Source organism: Apteryx rowi, unplaced genomic scaffold (assembly GCF_003343035.1).
Source record: "Apteryx rowi isolate R43461 unplaced genomic scaffold, aptRow1 scaffold_498, whole genome shotgun sequence".
NCBI classification, from domain to species: Eukaryota; Metazoa; Chordata; class Aves; order Apterygiformes; family Apterygidae; genus Apteryx; species Apteryx rowi.
Window position 1 is genome coordinate 36870 of NW_020450758.1, and position 20436 is coordinate 57305.

Sequence of the window (20436 nt, forward strand, 5' to 3'; positions counted from 1 at the left end):
AGCAGCCCTCACCTTCTGCTCCCCCTCAGCGCAGCAGAGACCCCGTCAGTAGCTGGGGTCTGCTGGAGTTATCGCTGAAAGGGGAGGACAACAGAGGGTTAAACTGAAACTGGGACTCTCAGCGGAGTGGTTTATTTCAAAYCTTAAAGGCTGCCCTCATCCCTACTCAGTGCTCCTTTTCAGTACATTACTTCACCTTCTTGGAAAATTTTCCACAGGACCCTCATGGGTGGGCCTGCTGCTCCRTTGCAAGGCAAAGGAAAATTTATKAAGCTCAGTCCTTTTGGGAATGACYGTGGGGAAACAAACTCYCCCTCTTTAATGTGAGCACCTGTACRGGCCACAGCCTTTTTGTAGAAAGCATTGGAAATGTCTTGAACGAAAGARAAGGATGAGATGATAAAGGGAAGAGCATGGAATCAAGAAGGCTGAGGTGGGACATAAATCCCTTCCCAAAGACAGAGCTCAAGGATATGACCTTGAGTACTGAGGAGTTCACAACATGGCAAACCCAAAGCAGAGGTATCACAGGAGAAAGAACAGCTCAGCTTGGTGCGTGAGACTCCATTTCAGCAACAGGTCACGCTAGAAGCCAACAGCGAGACTTCTTAGACACACGCACGGATGAGAGCAGGCAGCTGCCTTCCCTTCTGGCAGACAAGCGCCCCTGAGGCTTGCCCTAAAGCTGCTGTGCCTTGGAGCACACATCAGTGTGGACCAGCTGCAGGGTCTAGCACAAGAGAGGCAAGTGCAGAACCGGCTGGGTGCTCCCTTCTGGCAAAGGGATGGYAGGACAGGTGGTGTCAAATGAAACAAGCGGTGGCATATACTTATTARGACCTTCAGTTTGCTCCCAGTAGACACTCCCGGAGTTTTTAGCACCTGACTAGAGGGTGACCAGTTCATTAATGCAGAACTCCATCACTCTCTGAGGCAAGGTGAAAACGTGGAGCACCCATGAAACAGCGCCATCCTCCAGAGAATCRGAGCGAGCAATTATTAACCTACTCACTGCACAGATGACAGTGGTCACCAGGAAAACAGGCTCCTCCACAGCAATTTGGGCTGAACAGGGGTTTGAGAGGGGAGGGAGCTCTGCGAAGGCAGGTTTCCACACCTTCAGCACAGAACTGCAACAACACTGTTCTATCTATAGGAGAACATACACAGTCAGTAAAGACCAGCGCAGTGAGGACACAGAGAGTTTGAGCGTGCCTGAGTGAAAACTGGGCTTGACCAGTCCTGGAAAGCAGAGAGTGGGAGCACAGATGGCAGAGCCAGAGCCAAACGAAAGCTTCATGTGCAGAGTTTAGACAAGGGTCCTGGAGAAGCTGTGAAAAACGCCAGAGGCAGGCAAACGTGGCCATCTGAGGCCACAGCACAGAGCACTGGGCCTGAATGGAGACAGAAAAAAAAAAAGTGGGAACTTTATTAAAGACCTCTCCAAGATCTGTAGGGCCAGGGGCTTTAGGGTCTTGTGAGCTTCTCCAGTTTCACCCAGCTTTGGTCAAGATGGAGCTGGGGGGGAGGCCTGAGGCTGTGAAAGGCAGTAGTACCTGGCTGAGCAATGCTGGAGGGTACCGTTCAGAAGAGTTTTCGTGGCTGATGAGGCACGGCATGTGATTCTTGCAGCAGGGACCTACGCTGCTATGAAGGCGCTGGATTCTTTAAGGATTTGGGGTATGACAGTGAAAGAGCAGTACCTAAGTTTTCCGCGATCCTTTTCTTGCTCATTTCCACGGCCTCTTGCCTGAGCTGCAGAGCGTGCTGGGCTATCTCGTCACTCGCCACATTGGAGGTCATGATAAAGATGGCATCCTTGCAGTCAATGGTTTTTCCTTTCCCGTCTGTCAGTCTGCCCTGGAAYGACACCAGTCAACACAAGCAGCATGAGAGCAGGTGTCACAGAACATTTCCAAAACATGAGAYGAAAGGTCAGGGGTCCCACTTTTCCCCAGAATGGATGTATTTTTGATACTGTCCAAGAGATACCCAAGGATAAAGGCAGGCAATTAAACAGGACTGAGCTGCAGAAACTGAAGAAGTTCAGCTCTTCAGAGGAATCACATAACTGACCATGCACACGGTCCCAGCCAGGATATACTCAACTGAAGCTTTGGGAAAAGCATTCTCCCTTGCAAGGGAGATGGGCTGGTGCAGCTCTCAGTCACCTATGGTTGCCTGCCTCGTGTAACTCAGCTGCSTTTGACCCTCTGCCCAACTCCCTGCTGTGGTTTCAGGTCTGACACACGAGCTCTGGTGAATCCTGCGAGAGCAGGTGAAGTTGTTGCCACCCGGTGCCACTGACCCACCGCTCTGATAGAGGCTGTTGTCCCTCTGGTGGGTTTGAAGGCAGGACTGTCAGACACAGTCCAGGCTCTTAGTTCAGCCCTGCTTTTGGTTGTGGCTTAAGCTGGGATGCTGGACTTGGAGTGGCTGGGATGTGATCCATTCCCCCTTGCCGACTCTTTTTGGTGGTAACCACCAGCAGAAAAGCAGAGTGGGCAGCAGCAGGCAGCAGTGCCTTAAACAGCTCCAGCAGCATTTACCGCATGCTCATCAAAGTCTTACAGATGAGTCACTCCAGAGCTCTCCGTGCCACCGTGGCAGTTTGGGAGATCTCCTCCATGCGGGGGTGGCAGGGAGGGGTCAGGCTCAGAGTGACGTTTGTAGTGGTTTGAAAGCACCATGCAGAAGCGCAATGTTGGTAGTCCAACCAAAAATAAGCAAAACTGAAACAATCTTGCAGAAATAGCAGGGTTATGAAAAATTTGTTGGAAAACTGTTGCCATTTAAATCCCAACATTTCTGAGGAGATGGGGGCTGTGGAAGGGAATGGGCCGGAGGAACTGACCTCCTTTCTCTGGGTTGCTCTGCTCTGGTTATGCACATGGAGCAAACCAGGTAATGAAGAAACTGTGACAGCAAGAGGCAACAGGGAGCATCCCTTACGCCCGCAGAACCGCCCCGATGAACCAAACCAGGGCCCGTGGCTGCAATTGCAGCCCAGCATCGCAGGAGCGCATGCGTCCATGGGGAGCAGCAGGAGCCTCACCTGGCTTGTGGGAGGTGACTACTTTGGAGCACTAACTGCTGCGGTATGCTACCAAACTAACACAGGAACCCTTCAAAAGTACTAGTTCTCTTGATTAATAAAATAAAAAAAGAGAGAAAAATAAAGGGGAAAAAGTAAGCAGCTCCCCAGGCAGTTTCTTTCCTCGATATGTCTCCAGCAGCAGATATCCAGCACAATGACACAAATCCTTGTTGGGTGCTTGAGATTAACATTTGGGTTATTGCCCTGTCAAGTGCGTGGTACAGGAATTGATTTCACATTTAGCTGCTGCTGTGATGATCTATGCAAGAAAAAATTGTGTTATTAATCCTTAAAAGAAAAACAAAACCCCAAAAAACCTCACAGCACATTGCTTGGGAGTTTGTTTGCCTCTGAGGACAGACTGGGACCTTAAAAAGAAACAGAAAAACTTGCATGCAACAGGCTGAGTGCTCAACAGAGCATGCAGCACAACCACCACTTGCTTAATCTTTAATCTCTTCTGCAGGCCCCAGGCTAACTCATGGAGACACACGTTTGTCTCTGGTTGCCACCGGTTCATGCAAGGGAAACTGTAACTTCCCAAGACAGGTCATTTGTAAAGAGTCCTCCCAGAGACGAGCAGACAGCAAGGGACCCCAAAGTCATAGGCTTTATCTATGTTCCCTCCCTCAAACAATGAGCGTCTGCCCGCCTAGTCCCAGCAGGATCAGGTAGTGCCATGCATGTTTGGGGGGAAAAGGTGTGAGACAAATCACATGCTACCTGAAAAATCAGCAATTAGCCAACCTGAACTAGAAAGCAGACAATTAACAAGAAATGACTCATCAGGATTCAGATGGATTAAGGAGCCCTTCGAGGCCCTCTCCAGGATATAGTGCTTGTCTGATGATGTGCAATACCCTGCTTCGTGCCCGGGAAGTGAAAACTGATTTCCTCCATGCCATGTCTGAGAGGGTGTACGTGTAAGGCACGCAGCCGCACRGGGCATGCCGGTGAACAGGGCAATCGCCTTTGCGTCTCCTTTCATTGCTCCTGCTTTCTGCAGTGGACAGGCAGCCCACCTATTTTGGCACCGAGCTGACACTGGGGGTTTCTTGTCTTGGTAGTATTCCCATGACACGGTCTTCACCATAGCACCTTTCCAATGACACAGGACAATCTGATACCTAGCCTTCCTGTTAAAGTTTCTAACCTTCCCATCACTTTGTCTGAATATGTCTTTTCTTCTACCAGGAGAAATCAGCATGATTCTGTTTCCTGGTGTTAAAATGGAGAAGAGAATGACAGGCTGGCTTATGTTTTTAGAAGTGAACACTGACCATTGATTTGGAGTGTTTCAACTGTGGTCCAGAACATCTCCTATAGCCATCATCCCTTACACCGCCCATTGTCATCTTCTGATGACTTTGTGCTAGCCTTTGTGCTAACTTGGTTCTGAAATGCAGACTTACTTCATCGAACAGCTGCAGCATTATGGTGAGRACATCCGGGTGGGCTTTGTCGACCTCGTCAAAGAGCACCACAGCATTTGGACACTGCCTCAGCTTTTTGGTGAGCTGCCCGCCCTCTTCATGGCCCACGTAGCCAGGTGGAGAGCCAATAAACTTGGCCACCTAGGGAAAAACAACAGGAGATGAGGAAGATGATCCGCACATTGTCAGGAAAGAAGCCCTCTCGGGTATACAGCAGCGAGCAATCAGCCATGATTCTTTTCCGTAGACAAATCAAGTTCTGTATACGTTGTGACATCTATCACACCCCAGGTATCCCAAGATCAGCTTAATAAGCAAGTTTGGCAAAAYGCAGATCAGTGACTGCTGAGCAATTAACTCACACAGAGCTTTAACCACCAGAATCTGAAAGAGCAGCCACTGGCAGGCAAACAGGTGCAATCCCTACCTTCATGAGCAGTGTCCAAGTGTCCCATCCTAGCTGTTCAAGACATACTTTAATGCCTTTTAGCCTTTTTAAGAGCAAGAATTTAAAGGAATATGAATGGYAGATGGCTTTGGTGGGAAATCAAAGTTTGGGTCAATAACCGATTTCATCACTTCTTGATGCTATGAGTTTTTAAATAAAGTTACAGAGAAGAAAATAGAAGAATATTTCTGAAAATAGAAATATTTTAGTAAAAATGACAAGCAAGCTTTGATGCAGCTTGGGACATTTTCAAGGTATCCAGTTCTGCAGGTGCTTCCAGCATTGTCTAAAGTCACTGTCCTTCAAGTGTATAAAAGGTGCAAAACTAAAATTATCAGTCAGTTTGGTTAATTCAGTGTGGCTCTCTAGGATGCCTATGTGCCGAAAGAGTCAGTTGCTCGCTGGTAATACAGGGAGCAGATGGAATTCTYGGAGCAAAATCCCCAATCCCCAGAATATTGGTGACTCCTCAAAAACCAGAGAATTTGCAACTTCTTATTCTAGGACAATGCAGCAGCRCAGATTACTGGTGAGTCTGCTGTGGCTTCACTTGGTGCCCCTACGYGACTGTGGTGGCCAGCTCTGCAAGGCTGGTGGAGGAGACAAGCCACAGTAGCTTCATCTTTGCCTTTGACCAGACGGCGCTTTAGGACGCCTAAGCGCTTTCGTTCAAAGGTGGGTCCTTTTTTTGCCACCTGCGGAGCAATCCGAACAGGCTGCCCGGGGACAGCTGGGGTCCCCCCTCCTGAGAACTGCGGGGCAGTGCCGCTGCCTCCCCTGCCCTCCTTCGAGACTCTGGGGACAGAGGTGAGGGGGCTCCCGCCGACTCGGGGACGCRAAGGCAGAAATCGGCTGAAGGCAGCTAATTCATTTCATTTGTTTTGCAGTGCCCGTGGCTACATGAGGCTCCCCAGGCTCCTTCAGAGGAGGCTGTCTCCTGGACTGACCTTCTGATCCTTGTTTGCTTGAAAAATTTATATTGCTTTCCCTGCAATTCTCTACTTTATTTCTTCCCTTTGCTCTGCCTCTTGTCTGTCAGGGCACAATATTTTATACCTTACATTTATACTGCTACTTCTAACTCCTCATTCTTTCTTTGTACTGAATCATCACTGTGGCTTTATTTTTATTCATTTTTTACTCCTACTGTGTAGGATCCTATCATGACCACTGAGGAGCCATCTATCAGTCTGGCAGCGAGCACTTCTTTATTTTCTCTTCCCACAGCCCTTCACTTTAATGTTTTTGAGAAAATAACACTCTTTCGGACCTCTTCTAGCCCTGGCCATTCAAGGGCCCTACGGATCTTGGCAATGGTGCTGAGACTCGCACTGCCTTGTGCCAGGTCAATACTCTAATCAGCCCTTGGCACAGCGCGGGCACTGAATGTGAGGGTTTGCCTAAAATCTCCTCTCCACTCATAGCGACAGTGCTCCCTAATCACCAGGAAAGAGGCTGGCTGCAGCCCTCGGCTTGGAGCCTGACGGCGGGTCAGAAAGAAATGCCAAAAAAYGGTGCCCCCAGCTTGCAGCGGTGCTTCTTAGCGCCTCCCCAGCAGGCTCAGTTAGGAGCCTGTTCCCTTCTGCACAGTCAGTGGCAGACAGACCCCTCCAAAAGCATTAGGGCTGCCCAGGCCCCCAGGGGGGCTTAACACTTTCCAGTGCAAACGCCTCATAGAGGTGCAGAAAAGGTACGTGTGATCACTCAGGGTCTGTGTCTCCAGCCAACAGTCCCTTTATAAAATTACCTCCTTCTGGTCTGAAATTTTCTGTGCTATTGGTTTTTCTCCCTGGATTTTCTAGAGCATCCTGYGCCTTCTCCGGGGAAGTTTTTGCAGATTCACTCTTGCATATTCACTGCAGGTATCTCAGGGACATTCATCCCCCAAGTCTTGTAATGATCCCGTCATCTCCAGGGTCTGAACCAGCGGAGATGTTCTGCTTCTTTTGCAGCATCAGAAGTAAATGGCCAGTAGGTGTAATAGGAGGGGTGGACTCTGTCTACTGGGGTCTCATGGTACAGCACAAATCTGCTCTGCCAGCTAAATGCAAGTCAGTAAGGTTCAAGCCTAGACACTTCCACCGTTCAGACTGTTAGAATAAAGACATGGGACTGAGGAGAGAGCTGGCCAGTGCTCTGCAGGTGGACAGCCCACGCACCCTTGACACCTCAGTGCATGCTAGGATCTAATTTACATGATCTCAACAGACTTGGCACACACAAAGCCAAGGCAGCAGAGAAGCAGGTTCAACCAAAGTAGGCCCAGGCAAAGTGTTTGAGGTTAGGAAGTGAATGGGGCTTTGCGCTCACTTGAGCTTATCTTGAGAGGTTGGAGTGGGCTTACAAACAGTCTCTGCGTATTTACAAAACGTGGCTAATCACTCATGTCCAGGCTGCGTATTTTCATGCACAATATATCCTTTCAGTTGCTCTTCACCCGGGGTACAGACACCGCATACAGAGGGCACAGTACTGRATACAAGTGATAAAGGATTTTCCTTCTCCTTGGTCTCTGTTCCTAACGTGCTGCAGCACTTTAACTTGCTGTTCTTCAACTGGTAGTCCCCATACTGCAATTTACTCCACATCCCCGAGCAACTATTGTTGCTAGCTTTCTTGCATCCCCTTTTGACACACTAAACTGCCCATCTCCTGGAGAATGTGGAACTAATTTGGAAAGATCCTGAACGCTCACTGCCAGGGCTAGGCCCCTCTGACAGCATCCATCTGGGAGGTGTTTCTTGTGTTCAAGAGCAGCTGGGAGATCTTAAGCCCCTCCAAGGACAGTGATGAAAGGTAGGGGAAAGAAGGAATTGACACGATTTGTTTAAATTACCAATTAAACTCGAAACTGCAATCTCTAGATGTGCGACAGCCCATTTACTAACCTCGTGCCTTTCCTGGAACTCTGACATGTCCAGTCTAATGAAACCCTGTAAGAGAAATAAATATATAATGTGATTTTGATTAACGTGCTCAAAGTTTCAGTACATTTAGAATTCTTCTCCAGAACCAGACAGGTGGCTACACAGATGAGCACACTGGTGTCTGCTTCTTGGTTCCCAAGGATTGCAGGCAGTGGAATGGCCAGATAAACCCACTACAAAATGCTGAAGACTTATTCTGAAGGAAGAGGAAAATAATTGCAGTTTCTCAAAGACAGCTAGGAACAGTTCCCAGAGCTGGCTAACAATCCCCCAGCTGAGTTTCAGTTCAGATGCTCTGCTCATCACTAGAGCTAGAATGATAAAAATGGGACTGAAACAGCAACTTGCAATTTGCTAAGTAAAACGGATATTATTGCCATTCGATTTTTGGAAATTAATCACAAGAAGAACACAATGCTTCTCAGGAAAAATAAATAAAATAAAAACAAAAATCATAAAGCCAAGGTAAACTAGGTTTGTGGAAGATCACACTGACGAGATAACGTTGTTACAGAATTTATAGTTAACATACAAACTTCCTTTTGCATTTCAAAAGTTGGTCCACTGCAGACAATGAACTGCCTGGGCTTGCAGCTATAACCTAGGTCCTAAAGGTATGAAAAGACGAGCTTGAACTTTCTCAGCAACAACGCAGACACGGTCAACTAGACATGGTAGTTCTCCACAGGCATCCAGTTAATAGGTTTTGGGTAGTCACAGGTTACACCCTCCTGGACTACCTGCTCCACAATGYGTATGACTGTTCCCATGCTGTACCAATGAGACAGTCACAGGCAGCAAACCCAGTGTTGCTGAAGATCCTTAGAGGCTGGTTTAAACATGTGCTGAAGACAACTCAAATATTATCCCCTGACAACGGCCCTTCTCTGGACACCTATGCGAAATAGTTATTTACTGGAAAGAGCAACTGGAGGTGAGAGGATATGCAGACACTGGGAACAAGAACAGTCATTGTATGGAAGGACACATAATGTCTGTGTGTACATCTCACCAGGATACGTGCACATAGACAACACACACACACAGGGATATTCCACTTAATGGCAACTCATCTCTAAAGCAAAAAACATTCAGAGCTAATGGATGGGATTTTTAGCAATGCACAGGGTATCCCGATGCCTTTCAGATCCCAGATGTAGTCTAGAGGCATCAAGCCAAGAAGATGCTGCCATTAACTCCCACAATACAGTGGGAGGCAGTGACTGTGCTGCCCTGGAGGATCTGCCTGGTTTGCAGCTCTCCCATGACATGCCAATATTTGGTGGAGGCAGCAAGAGAACAGGCAATTTAGGATAGATTTCAATTCAAAACAGCCAATTTTCTCTGCATAATAAAAATATTAAAACATGAACAAAAACCTCTTTAGACCAACTGAAATGCTTTCCTTCAAAACTGTCAAAGTATTTTGTTACTCTAGCCTTCTTTTCATCAATTTAGTTTTTATCAGATAGAACTGAAACCAAACCAAACCAAACCAAACATATCCCCACTTAAACAGACTGTAGGAATCAGTTGTACGAGAAGTTTTTGTGTGAAAGAAGCTGCATCTTTTGATAGAAAATTCTTCTGCTGAAAGCATTTGAACCAGTCCAACGTAGCACTATCAGCCAAGTCACCCAAAGGCCACTCATGGCATATGTTCCACATTCTTGAAAGCCATCCCTAGCTTTCTGGACAATCTGCCTATAGATTTAAATGAGCTTCTCCTACCTATCCATCTGTAACAGGCAATAAGCATAGCATGTCTCATTTAAACAGCCATAATTTCCRTCAGGTCAAGGCTGTTCACCCCCTTAACCCACAGTGCTGGATCTGCACAAAGGCAAACCACCTCCTGCTTAACTGGACTCTCTAGGAACCACAAGTCTTCACCAGGCCCAAACTGCATAGGAAAAAGAAGTACAAAAATTGGCCTCACTTCTCAGAGGCTGGCTTTCTGGGCCCGATCCTGGCGGTGTGTACACCGACATGAAGGAGAAGCATCCCACCAGGGACCTGACAAGCAGCTGGTGAGAGCAAGACCAGAATCGGGCTAAGTCATGCTTTGCTTTGGTCTGTTCATGGCCTGAACCCTCCTCGCTCAGCGTTCATACCACGTGCTCTAACACGGGTTGGCTAAGGACATCAGCATTTGTCACGACATTGCAACCTCTCTATCAGTATGAAAATGAGACCATTATGGATCTCTTAATCAGTCAGTTCCTGCTAAGAGCTGCCTCCCCCATAACTGCCCATATAGTTTATGACCCCTCTTCACACTGCTCATTACAGCAATGACTGCCAAGCTGATTCATTACCAATAAAACTCCGATTTGTGCATGCTATTGAATTAACACAACATTCAGTGTTTAACTGATTTTTCTATTTGATGTTTGGCCAGGCATTGACCAGTTCCAGGTGCAGGAGTCTTGGATGAAGGTGCCCAAGATCCAGGAACTGGGATTTATTGCTTCTGGAAAGCAATTATAGAAGGTTGATGAAAAGAAACCAGAACAGCCATTTTTACAGCTTTGTTTTACTTTTGATCTTCTTTCTACATATGTCATTTTACCTTGTGTCTATTCTGTGCTGGAGGATGTGGGGGATAGGTGGGATTAATCTAACATCAGCTTACGGGGCAACTCTGCGTTTCTTCATTTTCCCCTGTGATGTGCACAGCCTTGGCTCTAGTATCTGCATCTTTCCACGGACCTCTGTGGAAGAAAGCTGGGTACTTCTCAAAGGCAGCTAGGGGCTTAAATGTGAAGCGAGGAATCCAAATCTAAATGCTTAGTGTTTCAAAACGGTAGACGTGCCCAACGTATCCCCCTACTAAAGAACCTATGGCCATGTAGGAAATAATTCTAATCCATTTTAACTAAAAACTGTCAAGTGGATAATAAAGAAAACCACACAAACAGCTTGTAGGCTTTGAATCTGAAACACTTCAGCACTGAGAACCCAAATCAATTCCACCGTTTCCACTGTCTATACTGATACATTGCAACAAACGGGGCAGCTAGGGACATGTGAAATGAATTTTTAGAATTTCATCTCTTCTAATGATTTATAGTGTTATTAGTAATGGGTGCAAAGAAATTTGTTCGCAACACACCAYGTCAAAACGACAGCAACCTCAAACAGGGAGCACGATATTTTGTTAAGTTAGTTTAGATCTTTGTAATTCAAATGCCATTAGTAACACAGACAGGGACATAGGCCTTAACGGATTCATTTTAACCTAGCGGAGGCCCTTTCTCGGTGCACACGTACAAACCTCACGTTTCTTTTCTATTGACGAATAAAGCGTGCCGTGATCCAGACGGGCTGACTGGGAAGCTTGACTCTCAGCTCCAGGAAAGCCGGATGATGACCCTACCACCACGGAACAAAACGCCCCCTGCTATTAAAGGCCTTTGAGCGGCAAAGAGCAACGGGAAGAGGCATTACCTTTTTGACATCCTTGTGTATGTACTTGGCTGTCTGCTTGGCCAACTCCGTTTTACCTGTTCAAAACACAGGAAGGAAAGACGCACGTTAAACAGCTAGAAAGCACGTGTTAGCTGGGCGGCCGGCTCCGATGGCCACCCAGCCGCCCTTCCGCGAACCGTGCTAACTCCGAGGCCGTTAGCTGCTGTAACCAACACCCCCGTTTCGTCTGYGAATGCGTTCCCAGTGCAGCGGGAATTACTGCAGAGCCCTGAGACGACACCTGCCCCGAAAGCGGACGTAAGGCTGCAGAGAGACCACGTTTTCCTTGGTAAAGTCTGAGCGGGTGTTTCCGACATTGGCTTGTTTTAGATGGGTGGGTGGCAGCAGGTTGCTGGCAGTGGCTCCATGCAGAAAAGGTCAAATTTTCCTTCATTTTGAGGTCTCCAGGAGACCTTCAGAAGGTGAATTGCCCAGGGCTTCTGAAGCCCCAGGCCCCCTGAAGGGCAGCAACACCCAAACTGAGACACTGAGCCTTTGGGCTGGAYGGGGGGGAAGAAGCTGTGGAGCCGTGGTGACCCTGCAGCATGGGTTTCCCCTCTGGCTCGGACAGCCCCTGTCCCAAGGGATTGCAATTGGGATTGAGATCTGACAGGCGTCCTCAGCACACGCGTGGGATACAGAGAGCAACGGCACAGCGCGACTGGCAGCGGCTCCGGCGCAGCCCACGCGCTCCCCGCTTCTCYTGCGGATAAGGAGACGCAAGGAACAAGTTGAAGGAGCGTTGCAAGGTGCCGCTGGGGGCCTCCTCCTTGTCCCAGGAGCAGCATGGCCCGGTCTGAACGCCTGCTAAAAAGGCAACGGGCAGCCCAGGGAGGAACACCGGCGGCTAAGGAAGCACCCGGTGCTTCATTTTAAACAGCTGATTCTTATACGATGGACAGAGAGATCTTAATTTTTTTTTYCACAAAAAGCTGCAGTTAGATCAGCTCTTTGCTAGATTTACTCTAAATACTCTACATTTCATGTGCAATGTCTCTTACTTTCTAGAAGAATAATTTCAAGGAAGTGTGAGAGTCTTTATTTGGTTTATATAAGGCAACTGTCATAAAATTCCAGGCTTACGAACAATCAGTAATTCAAAACATTTACCGCAGAGTAAATCCACATCGACACAGTATCAACAAACACAGCAGCTCAGTACGGCTGAGACCCGGTCCTCCCAACCTCTCCGTTCAGGGAAAAMCCCCTGCTAAACAGGCAGGCTCTGCAGCGGGTCTGAAATATCCCGGGCTCTGCCAGACCCGGTGAATCGCCCGTCTTCCCTGAAGCTGCCTTGCTGCCACCCACCGGCATGTGACTGCTGGCTTTACCAGGCTGAGCTTCTTGGCTGATCTCAGCTCCCCCAGATTATCAGGAAAGGAGAGCCGCAGCCTTTTACAGACACAGAAGTCAAATCACAAGGTGCTCTGTGAGTTAAAACTTGCATCTCGTACTACGTCTGAAGCTAGTGGTGTATCTGCACCGCATATCTATCCGTCTTATATTTAACTATACACTGAAAAATAGACGCTCAGACGTGTTAGGGCAGAGAACAGACACACAGCTATGCCATAAGCAACTATTCTAAATGAAAAAATTGMGCCTTAAAAACCAAACTAGCTAAAAAAAGCATACAGTTCTACATAGCCAATGGAGCTGCAGCTTAAGGTAGAAATGAGCTGTGCTGGTGTTAAAAACGGAATATTCCTAAAGCCATTGTATTTTGATAATGTCGTGCCTCTTGGAGTATTAAACATCTGCCCCAGTCCCATCCCAGAACAGCTGTTTTCTGTTAAGATAAATTTGGTAGATTAGATCTTCAGGATCACTTAATTAGAGCTCCTGCAAAATGAAGGCCAGAAAATTTTACCAACTCATTTCCACATCAAGCCCTAGCCTTCAGGTGATCCTGGCCCCTTCTTTGAGATATAATCACCACAAAAGGGCTGCAAAAAATGGGAATTCATCACTGKGCTTGGAAGCCTCTTCTGACACTGAAAACCTCTACCAAAATTTTGCATCTTATCTTCAGYTCATGCTTTGTTGCCTTCAAATACTGCTGTACCTTAGCCCAGTGTGTGAGCATATGTATGTATGTGTACGCACTCATGTATATATGTGTATATACATGTATATGAAGGGATCTTTAAAGTACTTAACTACTGTGGGAACCTACTGAAAAGTGAAGACATTAGATATTTTAGTTTGTACAATACTTGGGCTTGCAGACTGCTGTTACATCAAGACCCATACAAAGTATCCGCTTGATACATTAAAATTCTCAGCYGCTTTGCTTTCTTATTTCAATATTCATTTTTACGGCAGTAAAAGAAGAAAAAACCTGTCACAGAAATATATGAGAGTTGAAGAGCTGACAATTCGTATTATTGAGCCTTCAGATCTGCTATAAGCAGTGCAATGAAGTCCCACAAACATTTCTTACYGTTTTTATACAGCTTTATAGCAACTCATTTAGAGTTAATACTTGGCCTGCTGCTGCTCTAAGGCAGGATCCTGTTGAGACAGTGACTGCTGCGTATGCGCCGTTACCTTAACCCTTCCTGCACCAGCCTCTTCCGAACAACCAAGTGACTCAGCTGGAGGTAGGAAAAGCACGGAGGCTCTTTCAAATGTCACAGCTCAGTTACTTTAAATCTATTTTTTTTTTCCCCCAAGTAAAAGTCATTTTGTCCATTTCATGAACTGATCAACTGCCACGTTGCATTTTATTGTGTTTGAGGAAAAATACTATCAGCGTCAATAAAATCACATCATCACGAAGAAACCCTTGCCCACAGCAGCAAGACGAGCAGAGCGCCTTTTTTTGCGATAGCAAATTTCTGTTAATAACCCTTCCTACGGAGGTACTCCTACTGGAAAGCACGGCGCTGTTAAAATTACAYTTTTATTACGAAAACTCTCCCTTCCTGAGCCTTTAAGGGCAGACTGTCTCCAGGGATAACTCAGGGGGAGGCCATGCGCGCTCCGGCACGTGATGYGGCCCTGCGTGCTGAAGCCCGGTGCTGCTCGTCCTGCCGAGGGGCAGCAAGACGCACGGGACGACCACCCGGAAGGGCCGACGGCATCTCGCACCGGTATTTTATGCGGAGCTACGAACAGTTCTGCCGAAAGTGCTCTGGGCACGTGCCGAGYCCCGAGGAGCGGCCGAGCAGTCGAAACACCCCTGTCTCAGCCCCTTCCCACGCTCGCGTGTGCTGCGGGCGTACGCGAGCCGTGAGCGCTCCCRGCCCGGCCTCATCGCTGGCTCCCCATCCCTCTCGGGACAAAGGACAACCCAAACGTTACCTATTCCAGATGATCCCAAGAAAAGAAAGACCAGCGGGTGCTCTTCGTCATACCAGCCATTTTCCTTCCTCCGAATAGCTGCATTTAAACACAACAAAAACAAAAGGGGGAGAAAAAAGGCCTATAAATCAATGACACAAAAGCAAGTATAATTATCACTAAGTATACACTATGTTTTACTGCTCTCTACCCACTCAAAGTCCTCACTACCATTAGTGCTATCTAATTTGATTAGCCAGCAAAGGCCCCAGAGACACCTAATCAGGTTAGCATGGATTTGGAAAGCTGCCCGGAGCAGATTTCGGATAAAGTTTTCCAGGATGTGCACTCAGCGTTGCCAGGGAAACAGAAAGGAGGGTGGACAGTGAATGAACGAGAAGGGGTTGTGAGGGGAGAATTCAAGAGGCACACCAGATTTCCAGCTTCTAACTGCAACCTTTCTGTGAAATGCCTGGTTTGAAGAAGTTTACACATTATTTCTCTCATGCAAACTAAAAGAGGGATGTTTGAACTGAAGGTCACAACAGCTCTGAATTGATGTATAGTTTCCTCAGAAGGAGTGGCAAGGGAGAGTGTTATCTGCACGAATGTCTGGGCAGCAATACTGAAGAGCATCATGCCTAAGATACCAATGGAAAATTTTATACAAAGGCAAGGAGATTTTGGAAAGCAAAACACCCAATTATCTCCCAAAACACTAGAAATAAAACCTCATCCTTATTTCAGGACATACGACGGTTTGTCTTGCAGAATTTGTGATACCTCCTACCCAGTACAGGTTTCTGCAATCACCCAAGATGAGACTTAGCCACTCAGTCCCTCTGAGTAGTCTCAGACTCAATGAGTAGCTCCATCAAACCAGTAAAATCACTGCATGACACAAGTGGAAGACAAGGAAAGGTATCCCAGGCCAAGAGGAACAAACACACCTGCAGGCTGCATCTGGCCTGTGGAACATAAGAACAACCGCACTGGTTCAGACCAAGGGTCCGTTGCTTCTTAGCCTTTTGGCTAAGAATTAAATAGTTCTTATCATTTTAATCTCTGATACATTCTTGGTTGGACTTGGTTGGACACATTATACTTGATGGTTGTTTGGTACCAGGAGATGGACGAGGTGCTTCCTCCATCCACTCCAGGCACAAGCTTGGTACAGTAGTGTTCCCAGGAATGGTGTGAAAAGCAGCAGGCACACGAGGATGCCCAGGGAAGAGCAAGACTACAGCAAGCATCCTTTCCCTTCCTCTATTCTGCTGACTTCCAGCTATTTTCCGCTATTTTCCTGTGTCAGCCCTGGTTTATCTATTGAGTATTTTCAATGGGTCTCACTCCCCAGTAGCTGTCTAGCCTCCCTGCAATCCAAGTGAGTGTTATCCAGCACRCAGCTTTCCAGGAGTCTTTGGACAAGTCCGTGCTGAGCACAGGCTATGGAAAAGAGACTCCAACAGAATTTGCACCCTGAAACATTTTGCAGYGACTGCTAGTAAACGTGAAATATTGGTGTAGGTGGGTAACTGCCCTGGTTTAACAGTTTTTAGGGTCATCAAACTGCTTCAGTTCATGCAGCAGCTAAAGAGGGTAGGGAGAGGAGTAAGAATTTTGCGGGGCCTGTTCCGAACGTTGATTTGCAGGGCTCCAAATCTCAGCCCAAATCTTACCCAGATCTTGTAAGGAGTGAAGCAGGGCAAGCTTGTTACTTCCAGCAGGTTTGTGAAGGATCCGTGCTGAGGGAGGTGGAGACATGTAAGAAAAGCATTACTGGGGTCTATCTCCCAGCTTGTCTCAGACGGGCTCCAGCGACGATCGGGAGAGCGGACGCTGCCCGTGGGTACAGCTGTTCCTCCTGAGACCAGAACGTGTGGTAACGGGGGACCGCAGCGCGGTTATTCCCTCGCCCTGCCTGCTAACTCTGCCCATGAATTAAACCCAAATCCCAGGCCACACTGGAAGCGAGAAAAGAATCGGAGCTTGCTCAGCTGTGCGAGCCCTYGGGGCACAGCGCTGTCACCAGCTGCCCCGGCCAAGTTGTAGCCAGGCTGGGACCATGGGATGTGAAAGGCTACGGAGAAGGGCCATGGCTCGGACAGAGCAGCGCTCTCACCTGTACCTAACCCCAGAGGTACTGAAGTATATACTGAAGTATACTGAACAGGCAACGCGTGGCCGTCTCCTGCTTCCGATGGGAAGAGACAGAACCACAGCTCCGTCCGCTGAGGTCCTCCTGATTTATCTGCATTATTTAAACATGGCCCCTATTACAGCTCTTAGAAAGAGTTATTCTTGCCATATTGATTGCTGCACGCTATAAAGTGTTTTGTGATATTTTGTAAGAAGCTACATAAACCAAAAGTGTGTTGTCTTGTAAATGATGGGGAGGCTGCACCTAGTAACTTACCTGTAAGCGTGCTTTTTAAAATTCTGCACAGACCTGTGGCTCAGCAGCTGCCGGATGGCAATGAGACCAGAGATGCAGCAGTTTATGTTTGAAATAAGTAGGGCACGAAATGGGCAAGATGCCAAAGAATTCTAACCTAAGTTATTTTTAAGGTAGCAGAGGAAAATAACAGCAGCAGAGGCAAAAACCCTGCAGAAGGAAAATTAGAGGAAAAAAATACTCAGAGATCTGCGGCTTGATTGCACTTTTTAAATAAATCTTTTTCTAAACGCTGCTGTACAAGTGGCTCTGCCTTTCGGTGACTTCCACAGCGAACATACTCCAGTTTAAGAATAAAAATGTATCTCCTTTCTTTATGAGTGCCAYCTCAAAACGTCAGCCTGGGACTGAGTCTCTGACCTTGTCCCCCAGCCCTGGGACTCTCAACTGCCTGTGACTCCCCATAACGGAGTGTGGCAGCTCCTCTGCCTTCAAGCACCTGATGGCAACTCGGGAAGCTCCGGGTTTGTTGTCTCCCCGGGAGCTGGCAGGAAGTACCAGACAGTAATCTTTATAAATAGCAAATCCTGAAATTCAACCTGAGAAAGAAAGAAAGAAAGAAAGAAAGAAAGTCCATGAAAAAGCTCTGCTTGATAGGGTTAGGGAAAATAAAAGAGTCCTAAGAAAAGACATCCTAACAGTGGCATGTGAAGAGGTCTTCCCGCAGGTACAGGGATAGAAAACTGATGTAGGTAATACTTAATAAATATTTCCATTTTGCATGCAAAAAGAAGCTGAATATCTTACTTATGCTATACGAGTGACAGTGAAAAGCTGCCTCTGCCAGCAAGAGACATGGCAGGAGGGCGTTAAATAGCGGCAGCTAAAGTGAAATACTATAGCAGCCGGATTGTATAACAGCACTGACGAGTTTCAAACGAATTGGACAAGAAGCTCTTGGGGTTGCTCCTGTTGCCGAAAAGATCTGCGTGTAGACAAACTCCTCCGAGCCTGTGTCTGTATTTGGGGAGGGCAGGTAGGACACCCGGGCAGGATGAAAGCTGATAAAACTGATGAGGATTAGGAAGATAAGTAGAAAGCCTCAAGTAAGTCTGAAAACCTGCCTTACAGAGCAAGAAAAATTCAGTCTGCTGAGGTTAACGGTGAGAGGTTTAAGGGTTGACTTGACCACAGTCATTAAGCGCCTACACAAGAAAGCGCAGAACTCGCTAATCCAGCAGACAAAGATCTAACACGCTCCAGGGGCTGGAGCTAGACAAATTCAAACTAGAAGTAAGGCAGAATGTTTTTTAACAATGACGATGATTAAGCATTAGAACAACCTACAAAGAGGAGTGTGACTGAATCTCTAATCACCTGCAGAGCCTGTAGAAAAAACCACGATGTCTTTCTAAAAGACGGTTTTAGCTCAGCCAGAAGCTAAAGGCTTGTATTGCTTCCACGYGGCAGGTCAGACTAAATGGTCCTAAGAGTCCACTTTAACCATAAACTTCAGCGGCACCTCTACCCTGCAAAACGGGGCCGAGCGCAAGGACTGCAGAGCTGGAGGAGACTTCAGCCACAGCGCCCCGTGGACTTGCCTGCTTATTCCTGGATGCAATCTCGATGCCTCATCCAGTGCCTTGGCCACACTAATAAGTCCTGACTCTTGTCAAGGCTTAATTAGCGCAGGCGTCGAGCCAAGCTCCATGACCGGATCGCATCCGGATGTGTCTCACCCGCAGCCCGCCCGGGAGGTGCGGAGGTGCTCCGTGAACGCACAGCGGCGCGCGACAGAGACGTGCCCTGCGAAAGGCACAGCTTCTGCAAGGAAAATGCAGAGACAGCACCGTGACGAGACGGGTGGACACGGGCTGCTGCGAGAGGGATAGCCGTGTCACTGCGGCCGGACACTTCCCGGGRGAGAAAGGCAAGGGCAGAACAACGGTTTTAAGGAAAGAACTGGGGCAGGCTTTCAAAAGCCTGTCCTGGAGCTCCACCGACCAAGAGGTGAGAGTTGGTGTCTCCGTCTTCTCAGAAACCACAGCCGCCAGCTCCCACCGCGTTCCTCGGAGAGYGTTCCACCACGCCGGCAGCTCCCCGGCGGCGGAGAGCACGCCCTCCTCCTTTGGCCTTTATCGCAGCAAACGTGAGGTCAAATACCACGGGTGGATATTCTTTTTTTAAATTGATGGGGAATAACACGACCGCCGACAATTTCTGCAGCTATTTCAGCTAAGATAATAAAGGTAATAAACTTTTGCTTCAGGGCACGGAGTGACCACTTGCAGGGGTCAGCACGTACAACGGTCCGAAGGCAGCTAGGTTAAGTGTGGTCTTTTTTCACTCTCCTCCGCAGCAGGATACCAGACTTCAGGGATAAATGCTCAGCTCACTCATAGCAACTCCAATGATATAAACCACACCATAAAAAACTACCATAAAGTTAGTGCTTGTGATTCGGAATTAGATCTTGGCTAGAGGGTGTTCTTGATCATCGTTTTGCAGAATGAGTTAGTTAGATCAACACAGAGTGATGAGGTATAAAATCTTTTCTATAAGTAGGCTTAAAATTATGACATATTCTACCACACTGCCTAGCCTCAGCACTCTTAAGCTTTGCAAAACCTGAAAAATACTGGTTGCTACCAGAGAGGGGCCACTGAACACCCAAGTTTTACAGGCACAGTTCTCCAAATCCTAATGCTGGCCTCCGCACAATTTAGCCTCAGCAATAGGGAACAAGATGCCATCTTAGGACAAAACACCAGCTCAGTGCCACTTTGAAGGATTAAAACTTCTAAAAGAGCAAAAATGCCCGCAGAAGAACTCCTGCCCTTGGTGTTTGTGGCCCCACAAAGCAGCTGTCCGCCCCGTTGATTGTTTTTTAATGATATTCATGCAAGAAACCCATCCTATGCCTCTTGGAAAGCTGTCTCCTTCCTCCTCTAATGTCAAGGTTGGCGGAAATAAATAAATAACCAGAGGTGGGTCACACTGCTTTACCGAAATTTCATTAAGAAATCCAGACCCAATGTCCAAGCAGAGAGGCTGATGATGACGCCTGGGCCTTCTTCTTTGGAGCCATTTCCAGTGTCGCTGCAGTGCTTTCACTTTATTTCGTACATCTGTAACAGCGTAACTGTAGCGCTGTGTCTCTGAGAGGCCCTTCAGCTTGCTATTGAACTGATAAATTCACTGTATTACTTTACACAAATCAATACCCTAGCAGTTATCAGGGGTTGATGTGACCGAAATTGGTTTCAGCCAATTTGTGAGTGTAATAAATGTCCATTTATCAAATCAATTCATTCAGTGGTGCTTCTTAGACCGCCCAGGCGCAGGGTACCACAGGGGTGAGCGTCTCCAGGTCCATACCC

At 47.4% G+C, this 20436-nt stretch overlaps 1 protein-coding gene and 1 non-coding gene across 4 annotated transcripts in view; one reads left to right on the forward strand and one right to left on the reverse strand.

The window, feature by feature from the left end:
• Positions 1–20436, reverse strand: part of CLPB (ClpB homolog, mitochondrial AAA ATPase chaperonin) — a 92869-nt gene that overhangs the window by 5880 nt on the left and 66553 nt on the right. For all 3 annotated transcript variants that reach the window (XM_026079250.1, XM_026079251.1, XM_026079252.1), the window contains 5 exons: positions 14683–14760; positions 11356–11411; positions 7867–7911; positions 4510–4671; positions 1704–1860 (listed from right to left, as the gene is read on the reverse strand). In XM_026079250.1, the coding sequence (XP_025935035.1) occupies positions 1704–1860; positions 4510–4671; positions 7867–7911; positions 11356–11411; positions 14683–14760 (498 nt within the window). The remainder of the gene's footprint in view (positions 1–1703; positions 1861–4509; positions 4672–7866; positions 7912–11355; positions 11412–14682; positions 14761–20436) is intronic.
• LOC112972594 lies at positions 15674–15866 on the forward strand. Its single transcript, XR_003255717.1, has one exon. It is a non-coding gene; the product is annotated as a U2 spliceosomal RNA (small nuclear RNA).